The 26364-nt window shown below is 42.4% G+C and overlaps 1 protein-coding gene across 8 annotated transcripts in view; it reads left to right on the forward strand.

The window, feature by feature from the left end:
- nsd3 (nuclear receptor binding SET domain protein 3) overlaps positions 1 to 26364 on the forward strand; it is a 77452-nt gene that overhangs the window by 30746 nt on the left and 20342 nt on the right. For 4 of the 8 annotated variants that reach the window (XM_078239394.1, XM_078239395.1, XM_078239396.1 and 1 more), the window contains exons 4-14: positions 4722 to 4876; positions 8989 to 9525; positions 12717 to 12855; positions 13629 to 13720; positions 15965 to 16058; positions 16403 to 16530; positions 22072 to 22200; positions 23058 to 23184; positions 24038 to 24238; positions 25796 to 25975; positions 26193 to 26345. In XM_078239394.1, the coding sequence (XP_078095520.1) occupies positions 4722 to 4876; positions 8989 to 9525; positions 12717 to 12855; positions 13629 to 13720; positions 15965 to 16058; positions 16403 to 16530; positions 22072 to 22200; positions 23058 to 23184; positions 24038 to 24238; positions 25796 to 25975; positions 26193 to 26345 (1935 nt within the window). The remainder of the gene's footprint in view (positions 1 to 4721; positions 4877 to 8988; positions 9526 to 12716; positions 12856 to 13628; positions 13721 to 15964; positions 16059 to 16402; positions 16531 to 22071; positions 22201 to 23057; positions 23185 to 24037; positions 24239 to 25795; positions 25976 to 26192; positions 26346 to 26364) is intronic. The other 4 variants (XM_078239398.1, XM_078239399.1, XM_078239400.1 and 1 more) reach the window with 3 other exon arrangements.

Consider the following 26364-nt stretch of genomic DNA (forward strand, 5'->3'; position numbering starts at 1 on the left):
CTGCAACAACTCTTGATTTTTTTTTTAATAGTCGGGAAAGCAAATGGAAGCGCGAGTCCTCTCACTTCACTCATTTCAAGTATTTGTGAGAGACTGGGAGGGTGACTACTATCTGGATCACCCCAGGTGGAAAGTCTCCAGTTTCCCCTGCTCCCCACACAGCATCTAACTGGTTTTTAAATGATCCCAGTGTTTTTTGTATTCGCTGCTACTACATGTAAGCCCACTTCACACACTGACTTGGTAACGGTGAAATTTCTGACACTGCTCACTGAATTGATTTATCCTGAGCTTGTCCAATACACGGTTGAATCTTGTCCTTCTGTTGACCTGCCATGTTGTGGTTTTACTTTTCCGATACCATCCTACCTAAAACGTCGTGGCAACAGCTGATTCAAGCGGCTGTGCTGAATTTATTCAGTAATTGATATCCAGAAGAAGGCAACAATATTGTGTCAATCGTACTGCTCTGTTCAGCCAATGGAGCAGAAAATCCTCTCATTTCCTTGGCCATAACAAATTGCCAAATACTTGGTAAATTTACCCACCCCCCCTCTCCAACTATGACTACAGATTAGAATTGTCATTAGCTGGATATTTTCATACCCTCAGCATAGATGAGAGAACGTTTGTTTAATGTGGCCTGTTAGTCTTAAGGTAGCATCTTGCCAGCCTCTTAATTTATATCAACTTTTTAAAAACAAATCTCAAATCCACAATAACTTGGTGAAGCCAGCTCATGTGAGAAACGGCGATGGGGTTTGATGGTAACTTTCAAAAGGAACTTGGATACATAGAAAAGGGGCTAGTTGGCAGAGCTATACAGAAAGAACAAACTCTGTTAGAGAACTGGCCCAAGTACAATGGAGTGAATGGTTGCCTCTGTAGTGTGAGATTCTATGTCCTGCAATCGTGCAAGACATTTGTATTTTATTCCGAGCATGTGCAGATGCTGCCTGTGCATTTTGCTTTGAGTGTTACAGTTGCAGCCTGACAAGTGGTTCGAGAAATATTCATTTTATATTGATCAAACGGTTCTCTTTTTACAACCAGCCAGGTGGCTTCTTTATGGCAGCTTGCGGCATAATACTGAATTCAAATGAGATTTGGCCAAGTTTCAATTTACTTGTGTACTTAAATTGAATTATTAACATGAAACGAATTTTTTTCTGGGCACTTCTCCAATAGCAGTATGTAAACAAAAGGTTTTTTTTTGTACATTCATTCACAGGATGTGGGCGTCTCTGGCAAGGCCAGTCTTTATTGCCCATCCTTAATTGTCCTTGAGTAGGTGACGGTGAGCGCCTTCAGGAGCAGTCTCTGTGGTGAAGGTGCTCCCACAGTGCTGTCATGTAGGGATTCCAGCGTTTTAACCTGGCGACAATGAAGGGACGGGAATGCATTTACAAGTCAGGATGGTGTGTGACTTGAGAACAATTTGCAGATGCTCCAATGCATCTGCTGTCCCTGTCCTTCTATGTGGTAGAGGATACAGGTTTGGAAGGCACTGCCAGTGGAGCCCTGGTGAACTGCTGACTGTAGCTTGTAGATGATAGACTCTGCAACCACCTATATATAGGTGGGAGGACATGATTGTTGTCTGTGGTACCAAGCAAGTGGCCTGCTTTGTCTTGGATGTTGTCGAGCTTCCTTGAAGGTTGTTGGAGCTGCATTCATCCAGGCAAGTAGAGGTTACTGCATCACACTCCTGACTTGTGCTTTGTGGATGGTGGACGGGCTTCAAGAAGTCAGTCAGAATGGTGAGTGGCTTGAAGGGGAACTCGCAGGTGGTGGTGTTCCCAGGTATCTGCTGCCCTTGTCCTTCTAGCTGGTTGTGGTCGTGTGTTTGGAAAGTGCTGTCTAAGGATGAGTTGATGCAGTGCATCTTGTAGATGGTACCCATGGCTGCTACTATGCATCGGTGGTGGAGAGAGTGGATGTTTGTGGATGGGGTGTCGATCAAGTGGGACTGCTTTGTCCTGGATGATGTCAAGCTTCTTGAGTGTTGTTGGAACTGCACCCACCCAGGCAAGTGGGGAGTATTCCATCACACTTCTGACTTGTGCCTTGTAGATGGTGGACAGTCAGTTTGAATGGTAAAAAGAATACTGCAGTCTATTGTGGATGAAGCTTGTTCTTCCCTCTCCCAGTTAGATGGGATGTAGAAATATATTTGAAGTTATAATTTAGGTGGAAATGGAGTACTGTAATGAGCGTCAATCACCTTAGTTAGAGATGATGAAACTGGCCGGGGTTCCTCTTCGAAAGTATGCATGTAGATCTCAACTGAGTGTAAGATTGGGCACTTGAGTGAGAAAGCAGAGGGTAAATGACTTCCCTATCCCACCAAGAAGCCACATTTTTATGGGAAGAAACAAAAAGAAAAAATACAAAAATGCATATTTCTGTGTTTGTGCTATTGTAATTAGCGACAGGAATGATCTGCCTGGTCATTGTTTGTAAGCATCTCTCAGATACTTCATATCACAATCATTCCCCAAAATGGGAAATGACAGGTCCCAAATTGATGAGTTCTTTATTTTCCTTAGCTTACCCACTTGGGTTTTGCTGGCAACGAGGAACTTGCCAGTTGGAATATGGACCTGTACCCTGGCTAACTGTGTTTGATACACGAAGAGAGGTTGTTTCTTCTCGAGTAGAGAAGACTGGGGCGACCTGATTGAGGTGCTCAAGATTATGAGGGGCATAGGCAGGGTGAATAGGGAGCAGCTGTTTCCCTTAGTTGAAGGGTCAGTTATGAGGGGTCACAAGTTAAAAGTGAGGGGTGGGAGGCTTTGGGGGGGATTTGAGGAAAACCTTTTTTACCCAGAGGGTGGTGACAGTCTGGAATGCATTGCCTGGGAGGGTGGCGGAGACGGGATGCCTCACATCCTTTCACAAGTATCTGGATGAGTACTTGCCACATCATAACATTCAAGGCTATGGGCCAAGTGCTGGCAGGTGGGATTAGGTGGGCAGGTCAGGACCTTTCATACTGCGGTATAGACTCGATGGGCAGAAGGGCCTCTTCTGCACTGTAGTATTCTGTGATATGCCTGTGGGCATCGATTTATCACATACTTTGAACTTTCAGTATGTTAAAGACAGTCTGTGGAAGCTTCCTCAATAACTTTTGACATTCGTTCATGTGGTGCGGGTGCCACTAGCGAGGCCAACATTTGTTGCACATCCCTAATTGCGCTCAAAGAGGTAGTGGTGAGCTACCTTCTTGAACTGCTGCAGTCCATGTGCTGTAGGTACCTCCACAGTATTAGCAAGGGAGCTCCAGGATTTGGACCAGTGACAGTGAAGGAATGGTGATATATTTCCAAGTCAGGATGGTGTGTTTCTTGGAGGGGAACTTCCCTGTGGTGGTGTTTCCATGCAGCTGCTGTCCCTTGTCCTAGGCAGTGGAGGGCATGGGTTCGGAAGGTGCTGTCGAAGGAGGATTGTTGAGTTGCTGCAGTGGATCTTGTAGATGATACACACTGCTGCTACTGTATGTTGGTGGTGGAGGGAGTGGATGTTTGTGGATATCAAATGGGCTGTGTTGCCTTGGGTGATGTTGAGCTTTTTGAGTGTTGTTGGAGCTGCATTGATCCAGGAAAGGGAAGAGTATTCCATCACACTCCTGACTGATGCCTTGAGGACAATGTGTCTGATTGTAGCTTCTAGTCATGTGGCAGGATAATTAAGATATTGAGTACAAAGTTTGTTCTGATTATTTCAAGATGATCTCTGTTTATGTTTTAAAAAGTCTGACCCATTTTGAGAGAACAATCTAATTATATTAAATTGCACAAAAGCTGTTGAGTGTCGCAAATTATTACCAATTGTTGTCACTTTTTTTTTGACAATTTAATGACTGCTTCTGAGGACGAGAAAGGTCAACTAAATAATGCTTAAAGACTTGTTATTAAACACCATGCTGTAAAAAGCCAGGGAAATTCATTGCAGTTGGGGATTAACAGGATGACAGTACATTGGACCAAGCAAGTGGGTTAGATAAACCAGGAATAGTTTTGCCTGAGTCATTTCGCCTCGTATTCCAGCAAAGCAAAACCATTTCACCAGAGCAGAGAAGATAGGTTGAGTCACCCTGAGTCATTCTGATGTCTTGTCCTTGACGAGTTGGTGGGCTGGCTTGTGTAAAGTACGTGGAGACCAATTGTCAAAGGAGGTAAGAAAAAATAACCTTTTGGAGGGGATAAGGAGACCAGATCACATTGCAAGGAATCATCCAACCACTCCATTTTCGTATGCTGTTGTAGCGAAAGTGATGACAGCCACATTCGATCATGCAACGACACTTCAGCAGTTCAGCAGGGCAGTGAATTAACAGCCATAAGTACTCTGGAACAATAGGTGCTGGGGTGAACAATACTCTGGAACAATAGATGCTAACATGGGGCAAGCAGGATGCCTTGGAAATTGTCAGTGAGTGCAATCAGAAATGTGGTTGACGTTTTCATTACTGAGGCCGTAAAACATCTTGTTTCAGTGGCGAAGTGTACACATGACAAAGTTGTGTCTCCTCTTTGTAAATATGTAGAAACCTTTTAGCATTGACTGGTGATTGCGCATCTTTAAAAATCGTATCTTTCTTTCAGCCCAGGAATCCTTTATCCTGCAAATTCAAGGGTTAGAGGTGGATCTTAGAGATTGGTGATGGTCAAAGTCTGTCTGATTTGGAAGTTGTAATCTTTGATCTGTTTGTGCAGGTGCTCGGGAGTACCACGTGCAGTTCTTTGGGACGGTGCCAGAAAGAGCCTGGATCCACGAGAAGCGTGTGGCGCCCTACAAGGGGCGCTCGCAGTACAGTTCCCTTGTGGCAGAAACTGCCAAACAGGCCAGCAATGCTGCAGAGAAACAAAAGGTATCCACGACGAGAAATTATCCAAAGTTAAACCAAATTAAGTTGCACCTGCGAATATGTTAACGGGGCAGCATCTTCATTTTCTGTCGGTTCCTGTGGATTACTGATTCTTGGGTTTGTTCATTTTTATAGGTTTACCGCAAGGGAAAGCATACTTGTGTATCCTACTTGGTTTTCCTGTCTTCATTTGCTTGTTTAATGTATTATTTGCACAGTTTTCCTGCCCTCTGCTGAAGATCTTCCATCTTGGACCCCTCCACTTGATTGAAAAGATCTCCAAAGAGATCTGAGCAGACGGACCTTTCCGATTGAGCAGGAATGGGAAGGCTGCCAATCGCTATCGTTCTCTATGTTCTAATGGCTGCTTTCTTCAATGCCTCCGAAGTCTTCTGCTCTCGGATGAGCTTGGGTGTCGGGGATGGTTATTCTGCCTCTGATCTGTAATGATGCTTTTTGTTTGTCTGAAACAGCTCAATACAAAGAGCCACTAAAAACATCGTTACTTGTTAGAGGCAAATTGGCTCTTCGTTGCTGGTCTTTGCCTTCTAAAATGGCAAGGCAGTACAAAAGGCAGACAAAATTGAAAATAGTTTGCTCAATCTGAGTTGAATGTAATGTAAGCTTACAATCCCAGTTGTGTAATCATTATAAAAGCTTTGGCAAAAGGCATTTGGGTCCAAAATTTGTGTCGTAGTGAAACTTTCTTTTCCATTTTTGCCTCTGTGTCATCTCCTCTCCGACTTGTAATTCTTTCTGAAAGCACTTTGACAGCCTGTTAAATTAACTGAAGCTCCCTGTGGGTAGAGCAGTCATTAGTTGCTTGATTGTGATGAAAAGACTGGGAGCTGGTGAGATATAGTGTATCCCTGGTTCGTGATTGACTATTTCATGAAGTAAGTGTTGTTTGGAAGCAGCCAACTTGAGCCCTGGTATTCCTGGCAGTCGCTGTTATTTCTTTTCAAGTTTCTTCGGAATTGAAAACATTCTGAAGAAAAATCAGACCGAACATTTTGTTTCAGATGAGGAAGGCTGTGGGGAATGGTGGACATTTTGGCTTAAGGTTTGCAAATAAAAAGTTACAATTTTGTCATATACGTGGTAAGAGGTGTTTGAGGTCTTGCAGTTTATCGATACCCACCTAGAAATTCTATGACTGCAATAAAAACCAATGAGTTAGAAAAGTAATTGACTGCGAAAAGTAATGCTTGCAGCAGTTTGCGCCATATTGGCCTTTGGAGTTAACAAAACAATTGTTCCAATCACACACGCAACACAGTCGGTGAAAACTTGAGGACTATTTCTATCTGTGCATTGGGAAGAAAACTGGACCCAAGGCATGATTTGGCACTATCTCGAATGTGTTCTGCCAGAACTTGTAATAATGTGGGTAGATTGGCCATCTTTGTTCTCCACATGCTCAAAATGTCTCCCTGATTAGCATTTGAGACCGTGTCCAGGTGCAAGGAGATGGTGAGGAGCTCCTCACCTGAGCTGCCAATTCGCATGTTAAATCAGTGAGGTAATCCAAGGTTGCACTGCTTTTCTTCCCACTCTAAAGTGCCACCTTTCAGATGAGACTTGTCTCTCCCCATGGGTGATGAGAAAAAAAATCCCAAACTGCTATTGGAAAAAAAGCATGGGCGTTCTCCCTGTTTTATGCCGAATAACATCAGGAAGGAAACAGATGATCTGGTCATTATCGTATTTCTGTTTGCGAGAGCTTGCAGATTGCCCAAAATGAAAACAGTGGAGGTGCTTCAGAATTATTTTATTGGCTGCAAAGAACTTGGAGTCACCCTGAGGTGGTGAACTGAGTATAAAAATGCAAGTCTTTATTTTTGAATTACTCAGTTACGTATATTCCCTTCTGGCTTTTTTTCTTTGATCTTTTAACTTGGATTTTTCTGTGCCAATCTTCATGCAAAAAGCAACTTGTTGGATTTCATTTCTCCCACCCCACTCTAGAATTTGTTTATTTCACCCCTGTTATGAAGCGGAGGTTGATTTCCCCCCCCCCCAAAAACACCTAACCACTCAAAAGAGGAGTACCTCACCTCATAATCTGTAAAAGTGAGTGTGAATTGGTACGATCTGCTCTCCAGCAACTTCCAGTGGTTAAATCAAAATAACTCCCTGACACACTCTCTAAAGTCAACAAGTAACAATTTATTTATCTATCAGTGAACAAGTTAACCCTATTAGCAAACAGAATAAAACACGATCCTAATGGAATGCTATTAAAATAAATACAATTCCCACTTATTAACAAAAAAAAAGAATTTTAGTCACTCTCTAAATTACAACCAGATTTTGTCTCTTCTGGAATATTCTGGGCCTTCTCTGTTGCTTCTTTTGTCTATAACTTCTGTCTTCTTTCTTTTTTGGTACCTGCCATATCAAGATGGGCTTTCCCTTAAGATATAAATGAAACTAAGAGCTGAATTAACAGTTGTTAGTCTGGCAGATGGCAGTTGCACTCTCTCACTCTCTAGAGCTGAATTAACAGTTGTTAAATGGCAGATGGCAGTTGCTCACCTCCTCCGCCGCACTGCCCCCTTCCTTTTATACCTGTGATGACATATCAATATCCCCCACAATATGATTGATCCTCGGTTCCAAAAACATCGGATTTAAATTTAATGGGTTCTTGGTATCTAAGTGCCTAATTCAAATTTGATTGGCTGAATTCAAAAAAATTCAAAAGCCTGTTTGTTGTCTTGGCAACACTGCTGCCTGGCCCTACGATGCAAATGTTTCAGTTTTGGGCACTCTGTAGTTGCATTTTTTAAACTTTCTAAAGATAGAAAAAGCACCACCTTTGAAAAAGCACCTCACAATTTTACAAACACCAATCTACAATTGCTCTTCTCAACCTCACAATAACCCCCACTTGCATTCCCTTTCTTGCTAGAAAAGACCAGTGTTCACTCAGCAATTCCTTTTTTTTGTCAATTATTTATTTAATCTTCTCAAGGGCAACTAGGGATGAGCAATAAATGCTGACCAGCCAGTGACACCCATGTCCTACAAATGAATTGAAAAACAAATCAAAATCCAGATTGAATCTAATTCATGGTCCCCACAAGGGAGGCGAGTAAGATGCAAGCTGACCAGATAAAGCATTGCACCCCATCTTGGGCTTGATCTGATGCTTGATCTTACATAGAAACTAGAAGCAGGATTAGGCCATTCGGCCCTTCCAGCCTGCTCCGGCATTCATCTTGAACATGGCTGATCATTGAATTCAATATCCTGTTTTCTCCCCTTCCTCCTATATCCCTTGAACCCTTTAGCCCCACTTTAGCCAAAAGACTGAGATCAGCAACTCTTCTTGACAGCCTGGACAAGATCCAGGAGTTGTTTTGATGGAGAATTGGATGGAGCAGGGAATAATCTGATGTGGTACTCGGAGAGCACAGGAACAAGTATTAATTGTAAATCAGTTGCGTTCATTATATGCAGGTGGGAGCATGGATTTGGTTTTTGCTTGAGCACTTCGCACAGACACACTGAAACTTGGATGGTTGAGTTAGAAGGTATCTGCTTGTTCTGTTTCACTCTAAATAAATGTAAGACTGAGTGAAGAGTGGCTCCAATATCACCCTTCACCCATTAACTTTCTGGACTGTATAAACAAGTATTATTTTCCAATGTAGGTCCACTATGACCGACTGGTAGCAAACTCTCCTCTGGAGTCAGAGGGTCCAGTTTCTGAGGGATTGTTGTGCTGACAGAGATGCTGCCTTATGGCTCAGAGGTTCAACCTCTTTATCCGCTTTAGCTGGATGTAGAAGAGTGCATCACACTACTTGACACAGAGCTGTCCCAGCATCATATCCAAGAGCTTATTCCTCAAACTAAAATCACTTGTAGTGAAGAAAGGAAGAGAGTATCTGGGTCATTTATCTCAATGTCATGTCTGGTACTTGGCTGTCGCAATTGGTCGTTAGGTTTGCCTATGTTTCAGTAGTAACTGCACTTCAAAAGTGCTTTATTGAATCATTTTGGCGTGTATTGTAGATTGAGAAATGAATGCAAGTAGCATGATAATTATGTTCAGCATGATGATTAATAAATTGTAATTGATGAACCTTTCCACTTTCCACTTATAGATTCTGAAGCCAATAGCACAACGAATTCGTCCTCAGTGGGATGTTGGCATCGCTCAAGTCGAAGATGCATTGAGATTGACTCAGGAGGAAAGGATAGCACAGTACACTTTCATTTATGTGGACGAGAAGCCCGATGCGTCAGCAGATACGACTGCAACGTCGTTAAACGTTGAAGCGAAGAGAAATAGACGACTGGGAACGTTGTCCAGTCCTCCACGTGACCAGGCAGTGGTGAAGCAGGCAGCTCTTGTGGTCCCTGCTGCCAGTGACACAGGTCAGCTCACACCCGAAAGGCAAGCAAATATCCAAGAGCCTCCCCCCAAAATGACTTGGCGAACAGCTGCGGCTCGAAAATCACTGCCGCCTTCCCTTGCAAACCTCAAGGGAAACCAGGCTGAGAAAAGAAATGGTGGCAGCTCTGACTGTGAGGTGTTGCCCATAAGAAAAAATGATCAGGTACTTGCAATCGAGGAGAAAGATGCCAATGGAAAATTGCCTAATCAGTATTTAATTGCCTTTAAGAGGAATACCACGAGGGTAATTATTAAATAGATTGTTTTGAAGGGTTAAAAAGAGGCAAATGTGATTTGATTGTTTTGCCCCATATTCCTTGCTCTATCTGTTGGCAGACTGTTGGTGATTGATTGAATTGTTTTGTGTGCATGTTGGGCATAAGAATCCGTGTCAGTCTTCAGTTTTAAATGGGTAAAGTTGTTTCCTTTGTTTGAAGCTCCAATAACAGCCCTTCAGTCACTCTGTTTGCAATCCCACGACATCCCATTGAGAGATCCATTCGCTGCACAACTCCACCACCCCCCTGCCCCTCGCCTTGAATCCCATATTTTATTTTCTTGGGCCATTTTCTTCCATTTGAGGGAAATTTAATTGATGCCGATGACCGCGATGAGGAAGCCAAGTGAAAATAAACGAAAGCCAGGAATCCCACTTGGGATTGCTCTTGCTTGACTGCTGTCCTGTGACTCCTGCTGGAAAGTAAGTGTGTCTGAGAGAGGGGGAGAATGAGAGAGCATTGGCTTCGTCAGCTCTGATGCACTGGCAGATTGCATTTTAAAAGCCTAATGTTAAGACCCAGGCTAGAAATTCCAAGGTGTTTTATGAAGTTAGTCTAAACCCGAAATTTTACATTTGATTTTGGCATGGGTGAGCATAAGATGTTTCACTCCAGGTATGATTTAAGTGACCCACTAGGAACCTTTCATCAAACAAAGTTTATTTAAGAACACAGTTAAAATATAACGCAACGAATTAGCATAACTTTTACCAATTACAAGATTTAAACATGATCTAGTATAATCCTTAACAGCTAGCTATCTATGTTGTTCCAAATCGAACACCATCCCGCAGACAAACGCCCTTCTTCAGACTGAGCACAAAAAGCAAGTATTCCCACATGGTGCTGGATCTTCAGCTTTTTGGCACCTGGTCCTTTGAATGTTGGATCAATTCTCCGAGGCTCCCCAGTCTTGGAACTACCAAAAAGCCTCTGGAGCGAGAGAGACAGAGAGACACTGCCTCCTTCCACCAGCTTCTGGCAGCAACTGAAACAAAACTAAAAACTTGGAATGCTCTGTGATTTTTTTTTAAAGTAGCTGTCCCCAGACATATCACCTGACCTGTCAATCATCCTCAATCAAGCTCCACTCAGCAATCCCAAGGGACACCAAAAAACCACAGGACCCTGTATTAGTTCAGATTAAAATCAGTATGATGTCTAGTCTGTCACTTCAGTATCAGTTAGAGGACACCGGCTGCAGACAACATGGTGCCGACAAAATCCTGCGGAGAGACATGATTAAAATAGATTTCTTAAAGGCAAAGTATCATTACACTCGCCGTTTAGTGAGATACCAGACTGCAACCAGTACCTGTTGAACTAAACCCAGCCTATGCCAGCACCTGGTGGACGGAGTAAATGTTGAAGATAAGTCAAGATTGTATTGAATGGCCAAGCAGGCCAACGATCCAACTTCTATTCTTATTTCTTATGTTCTTAAACTGAGGTGAAAAAAAAGACGAATGGAATAATTCCCTGTTTCTGTTGTTCCTGAGCTTAGGGATGGACGCCTGCCATCTGAGACTGTTATCTGCTTGTTTGGATGGCAGGCAGCTAATCAGCTACAGACACTACTTTCTGTACTTCATAAACAACTGTGGTTGAAGTTTTTCTCAGATCACGTGCTGTCATCAGTACTTGCATAATATGCAACAAGAGAATTGCAGAAGTCCTTGCGGAAAGTGAAAGATTCCTTCATTGACAGCTTGAATGATGTGTAAAATTATGATCTGTTCTTGTGGACCGATGCTGTGTTGGTGACCAAGTGCCAAATGTGAACAGAATGACTGGGCACATTAAAATGCCATGCACCTTCCTGCTGGAGATGCTGACTGTGTTCATTAATGTATTGTTTATACTTGTCTCATAGTTGTCCAGAGTGATGGGATGTTGACATAAAAATGTTTTCTTCTGGTGAATGGAACTTGCATTGTTCTGTAGGGTGTACATGTGTCTACTTTGGTTTAAATGATCTACAGAAATTAGATAACACACTTGGCAAATCTTCGAACTTGGCTTTTTCAAAATAATGTTTTCCTTCCCCGTTTTCTCTCCTGCCTTCCTCCAGTTAAAGCCACAGTGATGATTTGGGATAATCTGTTTCCTGCCGAGCGTTTTCTTGCCGCAAAAAAAAAAGTCCTGAGTTTTTAAGATTATTTTGGAACGTTTGTAATGTGTATTTGATTCCCGCGGAAATATTCCAGATGAGAAGACTCACCACTTGGCATTCTTTCAGTCAGAATAATGCCTGCATCGTGTTGAGCAAAATCAGCATCCGGTTAGCTGATTACAGAACTGCTTTGAAAATGTGACCAGAGAATTCCATCCGAGCTGGAAGAAGGTTCAAAGAGAAATATTTGGGATTTTGGATAAAGTTATTTGAATGGTTGAGAAAGACAGGAGGAATGTAAAATTGAAACTTCAAAAAAGATACAAGTATACACAATTAAAATTAAACCTGCTAGTTGGATTGAGAGATTTTCGTATCCTACGTCTTAAAGTAAAGTTTATTTATTAGTGTCACCCAGTAAGGCTTACATTAACACTGCAATGAAGTTACTGTGAAATTCCCCTAGTCGCCATAGTTTGGCGCCTGATCGGGTCAACCCACCTAACTAGCACATCTTTCAGGGAAGAAACCGGAGCACCCGGAGAAAACTCACGCAGACACAGGGATGACATGCAGACTCCACACAGACAGTGACCCAAACCAGGAATCGAACCCAGGTCCTTGACGCTATGAGGCAGCAGTGCTAACCATTGTGCCACCGTGTTGCCCCTTCCCTGTGCTGTTTGCCCAAAACCATGCCCTCTAATATTGCTGTGTTGTATCAATTTTATTGACAAGATGCAGAACAGGGGAAGAGATTTACAACTCTCAGTATATTTTCTATCAGTAAAGTAAAATCTCCCCAGAATTGTATTATCATTTTACGGTTATCAGAATGACAAGTAGATCTGGATTGCTTTGAAAGGTCCATTTAAATTAAAATTTGCATTTTGTCACCAAATAATTTTGAAGACTTGACATTTTATCTTCCTTTCCTCTTGTTTCCTCCTTTCTCATGACTTCCCTTTGTGTTTGGGGCACCTCAGGGAGGTGATGGTGGCTGATTTTGGCTTTGTGTGGGTAATGGAATCATTTTATTCCTAGAAGGGGACGAGTATTAAGGCAGAGCCATCGCCAAAAGACGTCAACGAAGTTCTCATCACCCCGTTAAGCCTGCGGAGTGAGAAACGGGAAGGGGAAGTTCATTCCTCTTTGCATGGAGAGACACACCTGACTACTTCAGGTAAACGCTTACCTTTGTCCCCTTAACTTCAGTATCTTGTATTCTTCACCCACCATTCCTCTGAAATGCAGGCAGGCTTTTCTCTCTCAACTCCTGAAACGACTCTGAAAGTTGGCTGCGTGAAGGCACAGATATGATGACTCACAGGTTAAGGTGTGTCTGGGTGGGTGGGTGTGTGCCTGTGTTGGAAGGAGGGGCCACCGCAGGGCATCACTCTGGCGATGCTGCCAGTGTGGCAGGCTTGCTATACTTGCAAGTGTGAGTGTAAACCCAAACTGGAAAATGCCGAGTTTCATATTGTTATATCAGTAGCTTTGGCCAGGCAACTCCCGGATTACGGAATGAAGCCAAACTGATAAAATTCCAATCTGAACTTTGTGTGAAAGTTTGGGGCTGAGCCAAGCCAGGCTTTTTCCTGCTCTTTGTGAACCTTCAGTGCGAGCTGTAAAAGAGTTTCTTGTTCTCCACTCAGTGTTGTGATTATTTAATTTAACTGTCAGGTTTAAACATTAATTTAAGGGTTGGGGATTGGGGGCGCTGGGGAGGAGTACAATTTGTTGGGGGTCTGGGAAAAGTAGTGGGAAGTCGGAGAGGATTATCTTTTCATTGTTGGAGAAGTGGAGCTTTCTTTTGTCTCAGCTGTTGAATATCCCAAATTCAGCTAATCTGTCTAATAGATCCTTGTCAAAGTCTTTTGATATTTCATACCGACACGAATGCCAAAGTTTTTAGTTTCTTTGTTTTGGTTTAAAACTCTCTTTCATGTCCTTCAGAAAGGAAACAGCAAAGAAGATCAGTTAGAAGTCGTTCAGAATCTGAGAAATCTACTGAAGTTGTGCCAAAAAAGAAAATGCGAAAAGAGCAGGTATGTCCTGTGAACCATGGGGTTGGTTACAGAGTCAGAGAGCACGGAAACAGGCCCTTCGGCCCAAATGGTCCATGCTGACTCTGGTGCCCCCTCAGCTCGTCCCAATTGCCCACGTTTGGCCCATATCCCGCTAATCCTTTTCCATCTATGTACTTATCCAAATGTTTTTCAAATGTTGCTGCCTCAACCACTTTCTCTGGCAGCTCATCCCATATACGCACCACCCTCTCTGTGAAGAAGTTACCCCTCAGGTCCCCTTTAAATTTTTCCCTCCGCGCCTTGATCCAATACCCTTTACTTTTAATTCCCATTCCCAAGGAAAAAGACGATGCGTTCATCCTATCTATGGTTGTTGGAGTGGAGACAAACTCATGTTCGGACATCGTAAAAAACATAGGAAACAGAAATATCCCATTCAGGCCCCCTAGTGCCCATCTCATCCTTCTGTTGGTTCACAGCTGAATTGTCCCTTAATTCCATTTGCCCATCTTTGATCCAAATCCTTAGATACGCTTAACTAGTAAACATCCATTGGTGTTGAAAGTTCCAATTGCCCCAGAATCTACAGCATTTCGGTAGGGGGAACGAGTTGGAAAATTCCACTACTGTTTGTGCGAAGAATGTGCTTTCAGATTTTGTTTCTGAATGGGCCAGCTCTCAGTTTACGCCCACTTGTTCTGGGCTTCCCAGTCAGAACCAGTAGTTTTTCTCTACCGAATTATATCCTTTATCAATTTAACACCGTGCTTAGTTAATCACTCAGCTGCCTAAACTTAAAGGAATACAGATTAGGTTCATGTTACTTGTATTTGATTCAACCAATAGTTTTGCCAAATCGGTTAATTTGTCTGTTGGCTTTGTTGCATTTTGCTCCCATCTATTTAATTAACTGGGTCTTCAAACTTGACATCTGCAAACTTCGATGTATGATACTCCCTTCCAAGTCTCACAACACCAGGTTCAAGTCCAACAGGTTTATTTGGTAGCACGAGCTTTCGGAGCGCTGACCCTTCATCGGGTGAGTGAACACTCACCTGATGAAGGGGCAGCGCTCCAAAAGTTTGTGGTGCCAAAAATACCTGTTGGACTTGAACCTGGTGTTGAGACTTCTTACTGTGCCTACCCCAGTCCAACGCCGGCATCTCTACATCATGACTCCCTTTCAAGTAATTTCTTCTTCCACCCACAGCACCTACCAACCCTGACCATGCCCCTTACCATTCTCATTCCCTGTCTCTTCCCAGATGTATAAGGGGTTTTGTCTGCTCTCTAACTGAAGACCTTTTGTTTTAAAGATGAAATCTAAACGTGAATAGCAGTACCTGTGAGATTTTGCTTTTAATTTTTTTCACTTGCATCTCTGAAACGTTGTACTTTTCCAATTATCAAACACAAGCTAGTTGGCTTCAGATTTGAATTCCGACACAATTATTGAACTACATCAAGTGCAATTCACAATGTCTCTCTCTGCTGTAAACAACAATTGGCTTAACAGAATAAGGGAGACAATTTGTGGTTTCAATTTTTATTTGAGAACTGAAATAGTCTGAAATGAAGTCGGTTAGACAACTTCACTGCATTTAACATAAATCGCTCATAAAGTTTTGCAAGAAGATTTTGAAATTTGGTCTTGTATCTTTCCCCGGTGAAAACAAAAGATGCAGCATCGCAAGTGCCAGAAGCTGAAGAAAAAATTCCCATCAGTATAACTGACTGAACAGGACTGATGAACATTGAGTTTGCAGCACATGTGCAGGTTGCACAGTGCAAATTTCGCTCTGAGTCACTATTCTGGGCAGGACAATCATGTTCGAGTCCAAGCCAGGGAATTCAAGCAAAGACTTGAATGAAAGCACTGCTCCTAATTCAGTGGATTAGTTTAACCATGTTCTTGTGAAATATGCATTTTTTTTTTGATTTTATGTTCAGTTCAAACCTTACTTTGGACATGCTGCTCGAGTTGAGGGGGGACATGATGGGTGAAAAAATAGTTCATCAAGCATTTGAATTGATTGGTATGAACCCAGTGGTGTGAGTATCAATCACTCGGTGATTAACTATACTCTTTGCGAGAAACGTGCAAGGTTGACGCACTCTCAAGGCACTTGTCATGAATTTTCAGTGAAATGTGCCCCCTCATTACCATACTCAATCATTACTTGATATTGATTTGTTAACTACTCTCAGAAATCTTTGGATTCACTATTAATTTGCATTTATGATTTGTGATCTGGTTCACAGATGGAAGTTATTCCAACGACAGCAGAGATGATTAGCCCACAGAGAGGTACCTCATTACTCCATGCACATGGGACAGTGAGTTCAGCTCTGCCAGGTAAGGCACCATTAGCACATGTTCTACAGTAACGATGCTTGATGATGAACATTCATATTTCAATTTGGAAAGTAACTTCCAAACCTAGAGTCATAGTGTCCTAGAGATATGCAGGCCCTTCGGCCCAACTCGTCCATGCCGATCAGGTTTCCCAAACTGAACTAGTCCCATTTGCCTGCATTTGGCCCACATCCCTCTAAACCTTTCCCATCCATGTACATGTCCTAATGTATTTTAAATGACGGGTTATTTTATTTCGTGACTCCTGTCTATTCATTCTGCTGCATGGAGGAAAGGGCACAGACCAAAACTGTAACTTCTGCCGGACTGTCTTTTGCTCTTAGGTGCCAGCGAGCTTTCTGATTCCTGCAAGCCACTGAAAAAACGTAGTCGGGCTTCTACGGATGTGGAGATGACAAGTCCGGGTTATAGGGAAATGAACGACTCTGATTGCAGAGGATTGCTGAGTGAGGTAGGAGCATGATGGGTGGAAAAAGAGTGATGGAGGGAGGGAGGGGTTTGGATGATTTATTTCTCGAAGGACAATACTTGAATACATAGCAATCCATTTGTTGCCATGTCTGTAATCGTCATCAGCCCCATAACCCGCCAAGATAGCCAAGCTCCTCTAGCTTTGGCCTCTTGAGCATCCCTGATTTCAATTTTTCCACCATCAATGGCTGTGCCTTCACTTGCCTGTCAGGAAGCAGGTAATTTTAAATCATTTATACTTGCATTTGTGGGTATTAGAAACATGTTATAGCTTTAAGTAACTTCAGTTTAATGTAAGAAAGGGTTGAAACCTTAGCTTCATATTAAACAAAGGTGCCTCCATGTCAGAGAGTTTTGGCCATTTTAAACTGTGCCGTCATTGTAATGAGAATTTATGACGTGAAAACCAACAGGGTTTACAGAGAGAGACTCATCTGTTGCTTCGCAACCAAGGGCCACCCTAGGTTAGAAAGGACCTTTGAGTTCAGCTTTCAGCTGGATCCAGAAGAAGGTAGACAGGGCCAGGGAGCTGCAAAAAGCTGACTTCCCATAAGATCAAAAGAGAGTCCGGAAACCAGTGAGTTGGGGGACAAAAGAATGTGTCAGGAAGACAGTTAAGTTACAGGAACAAAGAACAAGAAGTTGAACAAGGCTCTGTTAGGTGAACTTCAGGTAAGTAGTAGAGTTAAGAGACAACCACAGGATTCAGATTTAACGAAGAAACCAGACATCCAAGGTAAATCAAAAATTTGATAACATCTTAATTGGCCTGTGAAGCAGTGGTGTTCTGTTGGCATGGCTGAGTACCTGGGAGATTGCGTGGAAGCTTGAATGCACGTGGCAATCTAAGGCAGTGGAATACTGAACAAAGAATTTGAAATCCCGGATGTGGATCCTTGATGAAGTCATCTGAGAGAGTGTCTTGTGTAGGAGAAGATTTCAAGGTGTGTTTTTCGGGAGTGATGACTGGAAACCTTCGTGTGGAAGTCGGGTTCCAGTGAGACCAGCTAACTCACAGTGTGACAGGCATCTGGGGGATTTGATGAGAAATCCATACAAGTTGTTTTGGGTGGGATCTGCCACTTGGTTTTAAGAATGTGATGTATTTGACCACAGTTGACCTGTTGTTCACATGGATTGTATACTTAGTGAGAACATTATAGTATGATACTTTGTAACGTGTTATTCTTAAAACTCTGTGCAACTCTGAAGATGCAAGTTGGGTGAAGGAGTATTGTATTCTAGACAATCTTTTTATGTTTAATAAATGTTTTGTTCCTTTTTTAAAAAGTTAATTGGTACTCCTGTGAATCTGTTCATTTACATCTCTAACCAAACAATAAAAGCTATGGTCTAGTGAGCCAGAGTCCCATTCTGGGGCCTGACTGTCCAGTCGTAACATCAGTTGGGATTGTAACATGCCAAGGGCCTCACTCCACAAACCTCTACACTTGTCATTCCTCCTTTAAGATGTTCCTTAAAATTTATCTCTTTGACTAAGCGTTTTGGTTCCCTGCACCGATATCTCCTTTGGCGCTTGGTGTCAAATTATGCTTTGCATTGCTTCTGTAAAGGATCTTGGAACATTTTATTACATTAAAGGTGTATTTAGATAAAATTTGTTTTAACAATTTCAGAGATTTCTGTTGAGAGTTATCAGCACTTGGACAACATAGAGTCACCAGTCGCAATCAGTAGCTGTTTCAGAAGGTTTATATATCGAATAATAAACAATTGAATTATGATGTAATTCAAGGGTGTGTGTGTGTGTATGGCCGTAACAGTCATGTTTTTTTTATTCATCAATAGGATGTGACCAACATTTATTGTACATCCCTAATTGTCCTTGAACTGAATGTCTTGCTAGGCCATTTCAGAGGCTATTGAATACTTCACCACATTGCTGTTCCCATCATCATAAATTTAAATGTTGAATGCTTTCAAGTCTGATCAGAAATTGCATTAGGCCTTAAAATGGATCCGTGTGGGTCTGGAGTACATTGCGCTTTTAGTTGGTCCAGGAAATGGTCAAGAACTTATCAACCGCTTCTGTCAAACCAAACATGAATGGGGAACTATCCAGTTTTTTTTCGTCGTCCATAGTCTGAAATTTGAAATTTTGACCCCTCTTGCTCCCTTTTCTGGTCCGAGCCAACATTCCATGTCATGATGGTGGTTATTGGCCTATCAGCTCACTTGTTGCTGTACAATGGCAGATCCCAGAAGATGTGCCATTGCGAGATAGCCTGTGCATAGTTATTGAACAACAATGCACACCTTTTTGTAGATTTATTCACAGTGCCTTAGAGATTAAAGCTGGCCTCTACTTTCATCTTCATTGGTGGGTGTTGATTTCTAAACTGGCCACAAATACCTCCTTGCCCAGGTTTAGTCGCCCAAGTGGCAAATCAGCTCCTGGCCGTTTCCTGAACTGATTAATAGTGTTATGAGGACAGTTGAGGTAAACAGCAGTGGAAAGAAACCCCCTTTCAATATATTAGTGAAAGACTAAACAAGGAAATCATGAAGGAGAGTGAGATTGGGAAAGAGGAATTCGGCAATCGAAGCAAGTCACCAAAATGAAGGAACCGTAGAAAGTGATGGACAGTTGGAACTCCTCGTTTTGTGATAAATCTGTTAAGTGGGTTTTAATAAAAAACATTAACCTAAAAAGCTTTGTTCCGTTGGCATGCCCTTGTCAGGCTGATGGATTGGCCACCACAATGTGTGGTTAAAGCTCAATTGTGATCTGTAACAAGCCCAGAAAATGACCAAGAATACTTTTGAACTGAACATCGCCAAACGTGCCAGCTACAACCGTGCTGTGATGATCTTTGCTGTCCGGGTTTTCATGAAGTAAATATATACGATTGTCGAGAATAGTTGGCATTGAGTTAAAAGAGAGCTGTGCGGCGCTGCCAAAGGGTTTTAATGAGAGTGACTGCAAGTCTGAAACTTGTTTGATGAGCACAGTCTGGTAGAATCATTTGATCTGAATTTTTTTTTTGCCTTTGTGGTTGAGAGCTATGTACATGTTCTGAGTTGTGGGCACAGAAGTGCGGTGATGTAATCAGAAAGGAAATGAAGATGATGGCATATTTTTCCATTTTCTCTCCCTGTACAAAAGGCTGAAAATTGGAGTGGGGGGGGGGGGGGGGGGGGTGTTGTTTTCTTGGGCCAAAAGATGCTGTCAAAAGAAATGCTGATAGTATATGTGAAAATGCTTCAGCAATTTGGGGTGAAGGACAGGTGGAAGATTAAACATGGAAATTGAGAAGTTGCTGTCAGTTACTCCTATTAGCATCACTTTTTTGGATTCAAGTGAGGTGAACTTCCTACAATTGTGCAGCAAATGTGAACGGAACTCACCATCGTCGATTTAAACTTTTTGACAACATGGTGTGTTAAATACTGCATCAACTTTTCACTGCTACAAGTGTTGGCCTCTTTGCTTCAGCTTTTAATTGTCATTGTGTTTTCTTTTTCAATGAAATCGATTTGCTTTTTTTCGTTGTCTCTCCTTTTTCTCCCCCGCCTCGGTCAAATCTTTTCCCGCCTGTTTCCCTTTCTGCACCTGAATTTGGCATTGAATTTACCACTCCAACTTGCACTTCCTTGTTCACTTGCACTGTTGACGTCACGATCCTTCAGTCTGATTTGACTGAAGCAATGCAGAGTAGCTGTGCACCGTACAAGGTATTGCGCCTTTACCAGCTCACAATTGCAGCATCTTGCATTGTTAAGTGTGGGGGGAGATGAAATGGGCATGGGCAGTCGAATGAAGTGCTGACAGCATTTCCTGAATTGTGACAGGAATTTTGGGCCTTCTGGAGGATGACTTCTCTTGCTTCTGACGAGACTGGGCTTGGTGCCACCTTGTGGCGAAAGTATTGCCTATTCGAGATCAGTTCAGAAAACAAAATAAGTTTGACTAAAGGATGAAAATCTCAAAAGACCATCAGGAGTGTGAAGTTGTGTACAGCATATAAAATACTGTTGTCTTCAGCTGCTGAACTGTCCAACTCGTTTCTGCTACTTTCAGGCTTTTACGAGATAAACATAGGAACAAGGGCATAAACCAGCCCTTCAGAATTGCACTCAGTGAGACTCTTGTTGACCTGTTCTCTGAAAACAGACCCTCACTCCATGGCCCTCCACCTGCAGTTTTAATCTTGGTAATTTCCATCTGATGAGTTCTTTCACTGATTCCACTTGATCGATTGTTATAATGACTGACGTGGACTCGTTACATGCAGGAAGAAGTCCCATTAGGATGCTGAACCAGCTTCCAGCAGCGTACCAGCAATGACTTGCACTATTGCAGTTGGGATCATCGGCCAAGTTCCACAGCAGTTGGCAGCGGCAGGAAGTTGCATTTGTTGGATCTGGTTCCGGCTTGATCGGCCGACATTTTGTAATGTTGGTTTTTAAATGCCAAGCTGTTGGCGAGATAATGATCGAGTTTCTCTTGTGATAACATTTATCGTCCGACTGCCAGTAGTTCAGGTGGGAAAAGATAGGCATGTAGATTGATCACAACAAGTCAAGGCTGGCACTATTCCAGCATTGAGCTGCTCAGTGTGGCCATGTTATTTTTGCTGGACTCGTATGTTGCCTCCCTGCTTGGCATCCATTAACTTCCGCATGATGTGCTTTTGCATTATCTTGTGGTACAGTGCAAATTGGCACCTCATCTAGACTCTCAGTTTCTGAAGAAGAGTCATGTAGACTCAAAATATTAACTCTATATTCTCACTCCAGACCTGCTGAGTTTTTCCAGCATTTTCTGTTTCTAATTCAAATTCTAGCACCCACAGTATTTTTCTTTTATCTCAGTTTTAGAAACATGATTCATGGATGTTATAGAATCATAGAATCTCTACAGTGCAGAAGGAGGCCATTTGGCCCATCGAGCCTGCACTGACAACAATCCCACCCAGGCCCAACCCCTAACCCACGTATTTACCCTGCTAGTCCCCCTGACACTAAGCATAGCCAATCAAACTAACCTGCATGTACTTTGGCATGTGGGAGGAAACCGGAGGACCCGGAGGAAACCCACGCAGACACGGGGAGAATGTGCAGGCTCCACACAGTCAACCAAGAACGAAATTGAACCCAGGGCCCTGGCGCTGTGAGGCATCAACGCTAACCACTGTGCCATCGAATCTGAGATTTCAGTACCACGAGGTACTGAGATGTGTTTGCACTCAATTTTTGTGCTTCTCGTTTATTAATGTCAATGCAACCACACCCCAGTCACCCTCCCATAACTTGCTCAATGGTCATTAATCAAGAGTTGCCTTTGACAATGAATCAACTAAACAGTGTATCAGTCGAGGGCAGCCCCAACCTCATGCAATCTAGTTCTAATAAGGGTTAATAGGTAACAGTTAGGAATGTAAAATCTAACTGATTTACCGCCTACACCCAAATCTACTTTGCATAGCTTTAATCACCTTGCTTTTCTGTTTGAGTATTTTGTTGACCAGGTGACGTTTTTAACCTCTATACTCTATAGGTCGGCTCAGAGAAGCGAGCTGACAGCCCAGCAGTTCCTCCAGGTGCAGAGGTCTCCGACGAAACATCAATGGATTCGTGTTTGTCCAGACGTGGCAGTGGAACATCCAGGAAAGATAACATCTGCCAGGTGAGAGCTGAATGAAGATGGTCTTAACCATTGGCCTGTGATTATAGATTGGCTGATTAAAATTCATTGGTCCATGATTGTGAATTGGTTTATTAAAGTAATGTCAAAGATTTAAGTGGCAGATGGGGACAAGTTCCGAGTTACATCTGCAGTCCAATCTTAGAATGACTGTTCCAGACCTTCAGAATAGAAGCTGTTTGCTGGCCCACATCCCCATGCCTTGGGCGTATCAGCTTGAATGTTCTGTCACAAATTGCTTGTGTACATTAAGATCAAAGCAAAATGCTGCGGATGCTGGAATCTGAAACGAAAACAGAAAATTCTGGAAAATCTCAGCAGGTCTGACAGTATCTGAGGAGAGAGAATAGAGCCAACGTTTCGAGTCTGGATGGCCCTTTGTCAGAGCTCCGGTTAACATCTGGGATTCTCTGGATGGTTAATCAGAGGCACTCAGACACTGAAGAGTGCAGCTCTGATGAAGGATCATCCAGACTCGAAATGTTGGCTCTATTCTCTCTCCACAGACCTGCTGAGATTTTACAGCATTTTCTGTTTTTGTTGTGACTTGCGTGCAATCAATTGATGATCATCCCAGCACTAATGCCCTTGTACTCGTACCCAAATCACTTATTAGAATGATCATAAAATAATTTTACCACTTTCTATTGTCATGCATATTAAAATGGTCAAGGAAACAAGTTGTCCTCTTTAAGTTGAATAAAATTCGGGCTCGTGCTTTATTTGATGGAAAATAGGGAACTACAAAATATAAATGGGCTAAATGTTATTTGGATTTAAAAGGTGTTGCTTTAGATTACTCACATCAGGGTTTTTATTTTGACCATCTGCTGCCTTAGATTTGTGAGAAGCCTGGAGAGTCGCTGGTGCCCTGTGAGGGAGAGTGTTGCAGAGTCTTTCATATAGAGTGTCTTGGATTGGCAGAGCTGCCCAACGGGAAGTTCACATGCATGGAATGCACGACAGGTAATAAGGGATTGTTTTATCCATTCTTGGGCCTCTATCCTTCCAAAAGCAAGTCATTGTAAACATTTGGTAATGACAATTTTACTTAGTAATCCATTGGGTAATGTCCTTTGCACTCAGTAACCTAGTTGGTTCGAGGTAAAAGCAAATTACTGCGGATGCTGGAATCTGAAACCAAAAGAGAAAACGCTGGAAAATCTCAGCAGGTCTGGCAGCATCTGTAAGGAGAGAAAAGAGCTGATGTTTTGAATCCAGATGACCCTACAAAGGGTCAGACCTGCTGAGATATTCCAGTGTTTTCTCTTTTAATTGGTTTGAGGATTGGGCAACGTCAGTAATCCAATTGGTTTGAGGATTGGGTAATGTCCATTTTACTTAGTAACCCGGTTGGCTTGAGGTGTGTCACCTTGATCAATGTTCTGCTGGTGACAGATGATTAGATAATGGCTTGGCAGTTCATAGGAACTTGAGGATTTGGGATAGAACCTTAGCGCCCATTGCTCCATGTGCAAGTGGCCACACCACAGCTGTTGGCTCCAGTTGAGGTCCAGAACTCAGCATGTGGTTCATCTCATTGCAATAGTTTTTTTGTGACACGGCTGTAAGCAAAAGTTATAAGTTTGAATTGTAGTTGTGCTTCGAGCCAAAACAGTTAGATGTTGGAATTCAAGACAGTGGAATTCTGATGTTTCTCGAATACAAAAGCAAAGTTCTGTTCAGGTGACAGGTCATCGTCTTCCCAAAACTTGAACTGTTTCTCTCCACAGATGCTGCCTGACCCGCTGACTATGTCCATTATTTGCTGTTTTTATTTCTAATATTTCTCTGTTCTGGTACATCTGTTCTCTGACAGGAAACCACACTTGTTTTTCTTGCAAGTTGTCTGGGAAGCTTGTGAAGAGGTGTTCAGTGAATTCGTGTGGAAGGTTTTACCATGAATCCTGTTTGAGGAGTTATTCTTCAGCCATGTTTGAAGGGAAAGGTTTCCGTTGTCCTCTGCACTGCTGTTTGGCGTGCTTAGCAGACAACTGTGAAATGGCTAAGGCAACAAAAGGTGAGAAGAAATCAAGTTGATTATTTCTTGCAGCAGACTGAAAGAAAAGTCTTTATAACAACACTTGACCAGAGTAATTTGAGGATCAAATGCAAAAGTAAGAATTTAAAAGCTCATTGCAAGTGTCTTGGGTGGGGTCCGGATCCAACTAGATAGAGATCTACCCTCTGACTATTTAAGCAGAGATTACGGAAGCTATTACAGAGATTGTTTGTGTTCTTTCCCCTCTGGCTCCTTGTTTCTTTGTTAAGATTGGTCCAGTTGTCAAGTGACTATGTAGTTGTGACCACTGCAAAGTTATCCCTGTTCTTGTTGGTTTTAGAAATATTGCCCTTGGCAAACGGCTGCAGAGTTTTAATGTGGTATCCTTGTAAAGGGTAAAAGTGGTGGGGTGAAACAAAGCAGCTGAGGTTAAATCAGTGGTTCCCAAACTTTTTTCACTGGGCCGCACTTTCAGAATAAAAATTTGCTCCCGCCGCACCAAATTTTTTATTGATAAGAAATACATTCAAAAACAAAACAAACCAACTCCTAGCAGTGTTTGATTCATAACATAGAACACAACTACTTTATAATATGATCATGGGACATCAAGAAGGTATAAAACAATGCTAGTTTAAACCATGTTTAAATGTTTCTTTGATTGTCCTTGAATCTTCCCGCCACACTTGCCATCCTCTCTCGCTGCACCAGTGTGGCGCGCCGCACCCTTTGGGAACCACTGGGTTAAATCATCAAACAGCCTGCTCTAAATGTTAGTTATTGATGGAGCCTGTGGATTTTGCCTGGCCACAGCATGTTGACCATGGAGCTTTTAAATTGAGACAGAGTGTGGTGCATTTTGGGGCTTCCCATCTTGTCACGCAGGTGCAATTAGGATTTATGTTAACATTTCATATTTTTAACGTTATGCACATACTGTATGTGTAGTATCATTAGATATTGCATTGTGCTTGTTCAGTTTGTTGCACCACTTTGTGGATGAGACCATATTTCACCTCAATGATCTCAGCTTGGGTATGCGAGGAAGACATGCAAAAAATCCTTGGGGTGCTTCCTCCTTGGGAGTGAAGGTGAAATGTCCCAGAACATAGCACGAGTGGCTTTGGTAGTAAACTTTGATTAGATTTGGTGCCCATTTCATGGAAATAGGCCAGCCAGCCCAGTTTAGTGTGCATCTCCCACGTAAGCCCCAGCCGCAAACACATCTGTGCACCCCGTTCCCCCACCCCTCCATCCGCCTCTGCTTCAGCCATGTATCTAAGGTTCATTTCAACAATATTACCGAGTGAAGGAAATGACATTGGGTTCAGAAACCATAAAAAGCCCCATGAACGAAATCCTGATCACTGTTCCATTCAATGCACTTAAGAAGACTGTGTGGAAAATGGATGAAATTCCACATTGGGTAGTTGATAAATAGCTACTGCAAGTTATTATTTCACATTGTCGATTGGGAATTAATTTGGCTTGTTACAAGCTTTTATTTAGTTAATCAAGCAACTGGAACGTCCTTTTTAAAACCAGTTGTGTTTTTATATACATGTATAAAACCAGGTCGCATGCTGCGCTGTTTGCGGTGTCCTGTGGCTTATCACATGGGGGAGAGCTGTATTGCAGCTGGCAGCCTTGTCCTTTCAACTCACAGCATCATCTGCAACAACCACTCCAGCTTGAAGAAGGGCAGTCGCGCGTCTCTCCAAGTAAATGTAAGCTGGTGCTTTATCTGTGCCAGAGGTAAGACCACTTTCCAACCGTCTTGAGTTTAAATAACGCACCAGCTTAAAATGTGGCATGTGTAACTTTGAAATTTTTTGAAGCTTTTTCTTCCCTCCCATTTGTTTTTTGAAACCAAAAAAAAACTTTGAGACTAAATTAATGTTTTTCAGATTTTTTTCGGGGGGAATCATGGGTCTTTTCATTGCACCTCATGTTTTTTATTTGTTTCATGTAGGGGTGATTGAACAAGACCAATCCGAAACCCTTATCAGTTCTTATACATATAAGTCGCACTACCTCCTGAGCGAGTCAAATCGTTCGGCTGAGTTGTTGAAAAAACCTATGATTCCTCCCTCACCGTCAACTACAGTAAAGAAATGTGGGAAAGGTAATAAAACACAGTTTAT

This window comes from Mustelus asterias, chromosome 22, assembly GCF_964213995.1.
Source record: "Mustelus asterias chromosome 22, sMusAst1.hap1.1, whole genome shotgun sequence".
NCBI lineage: Eukaryota > Metazoa > Chordata > Chondrichthyes > Carcharhiniformes > Triakidae > Mustelus > Mustelus asterias.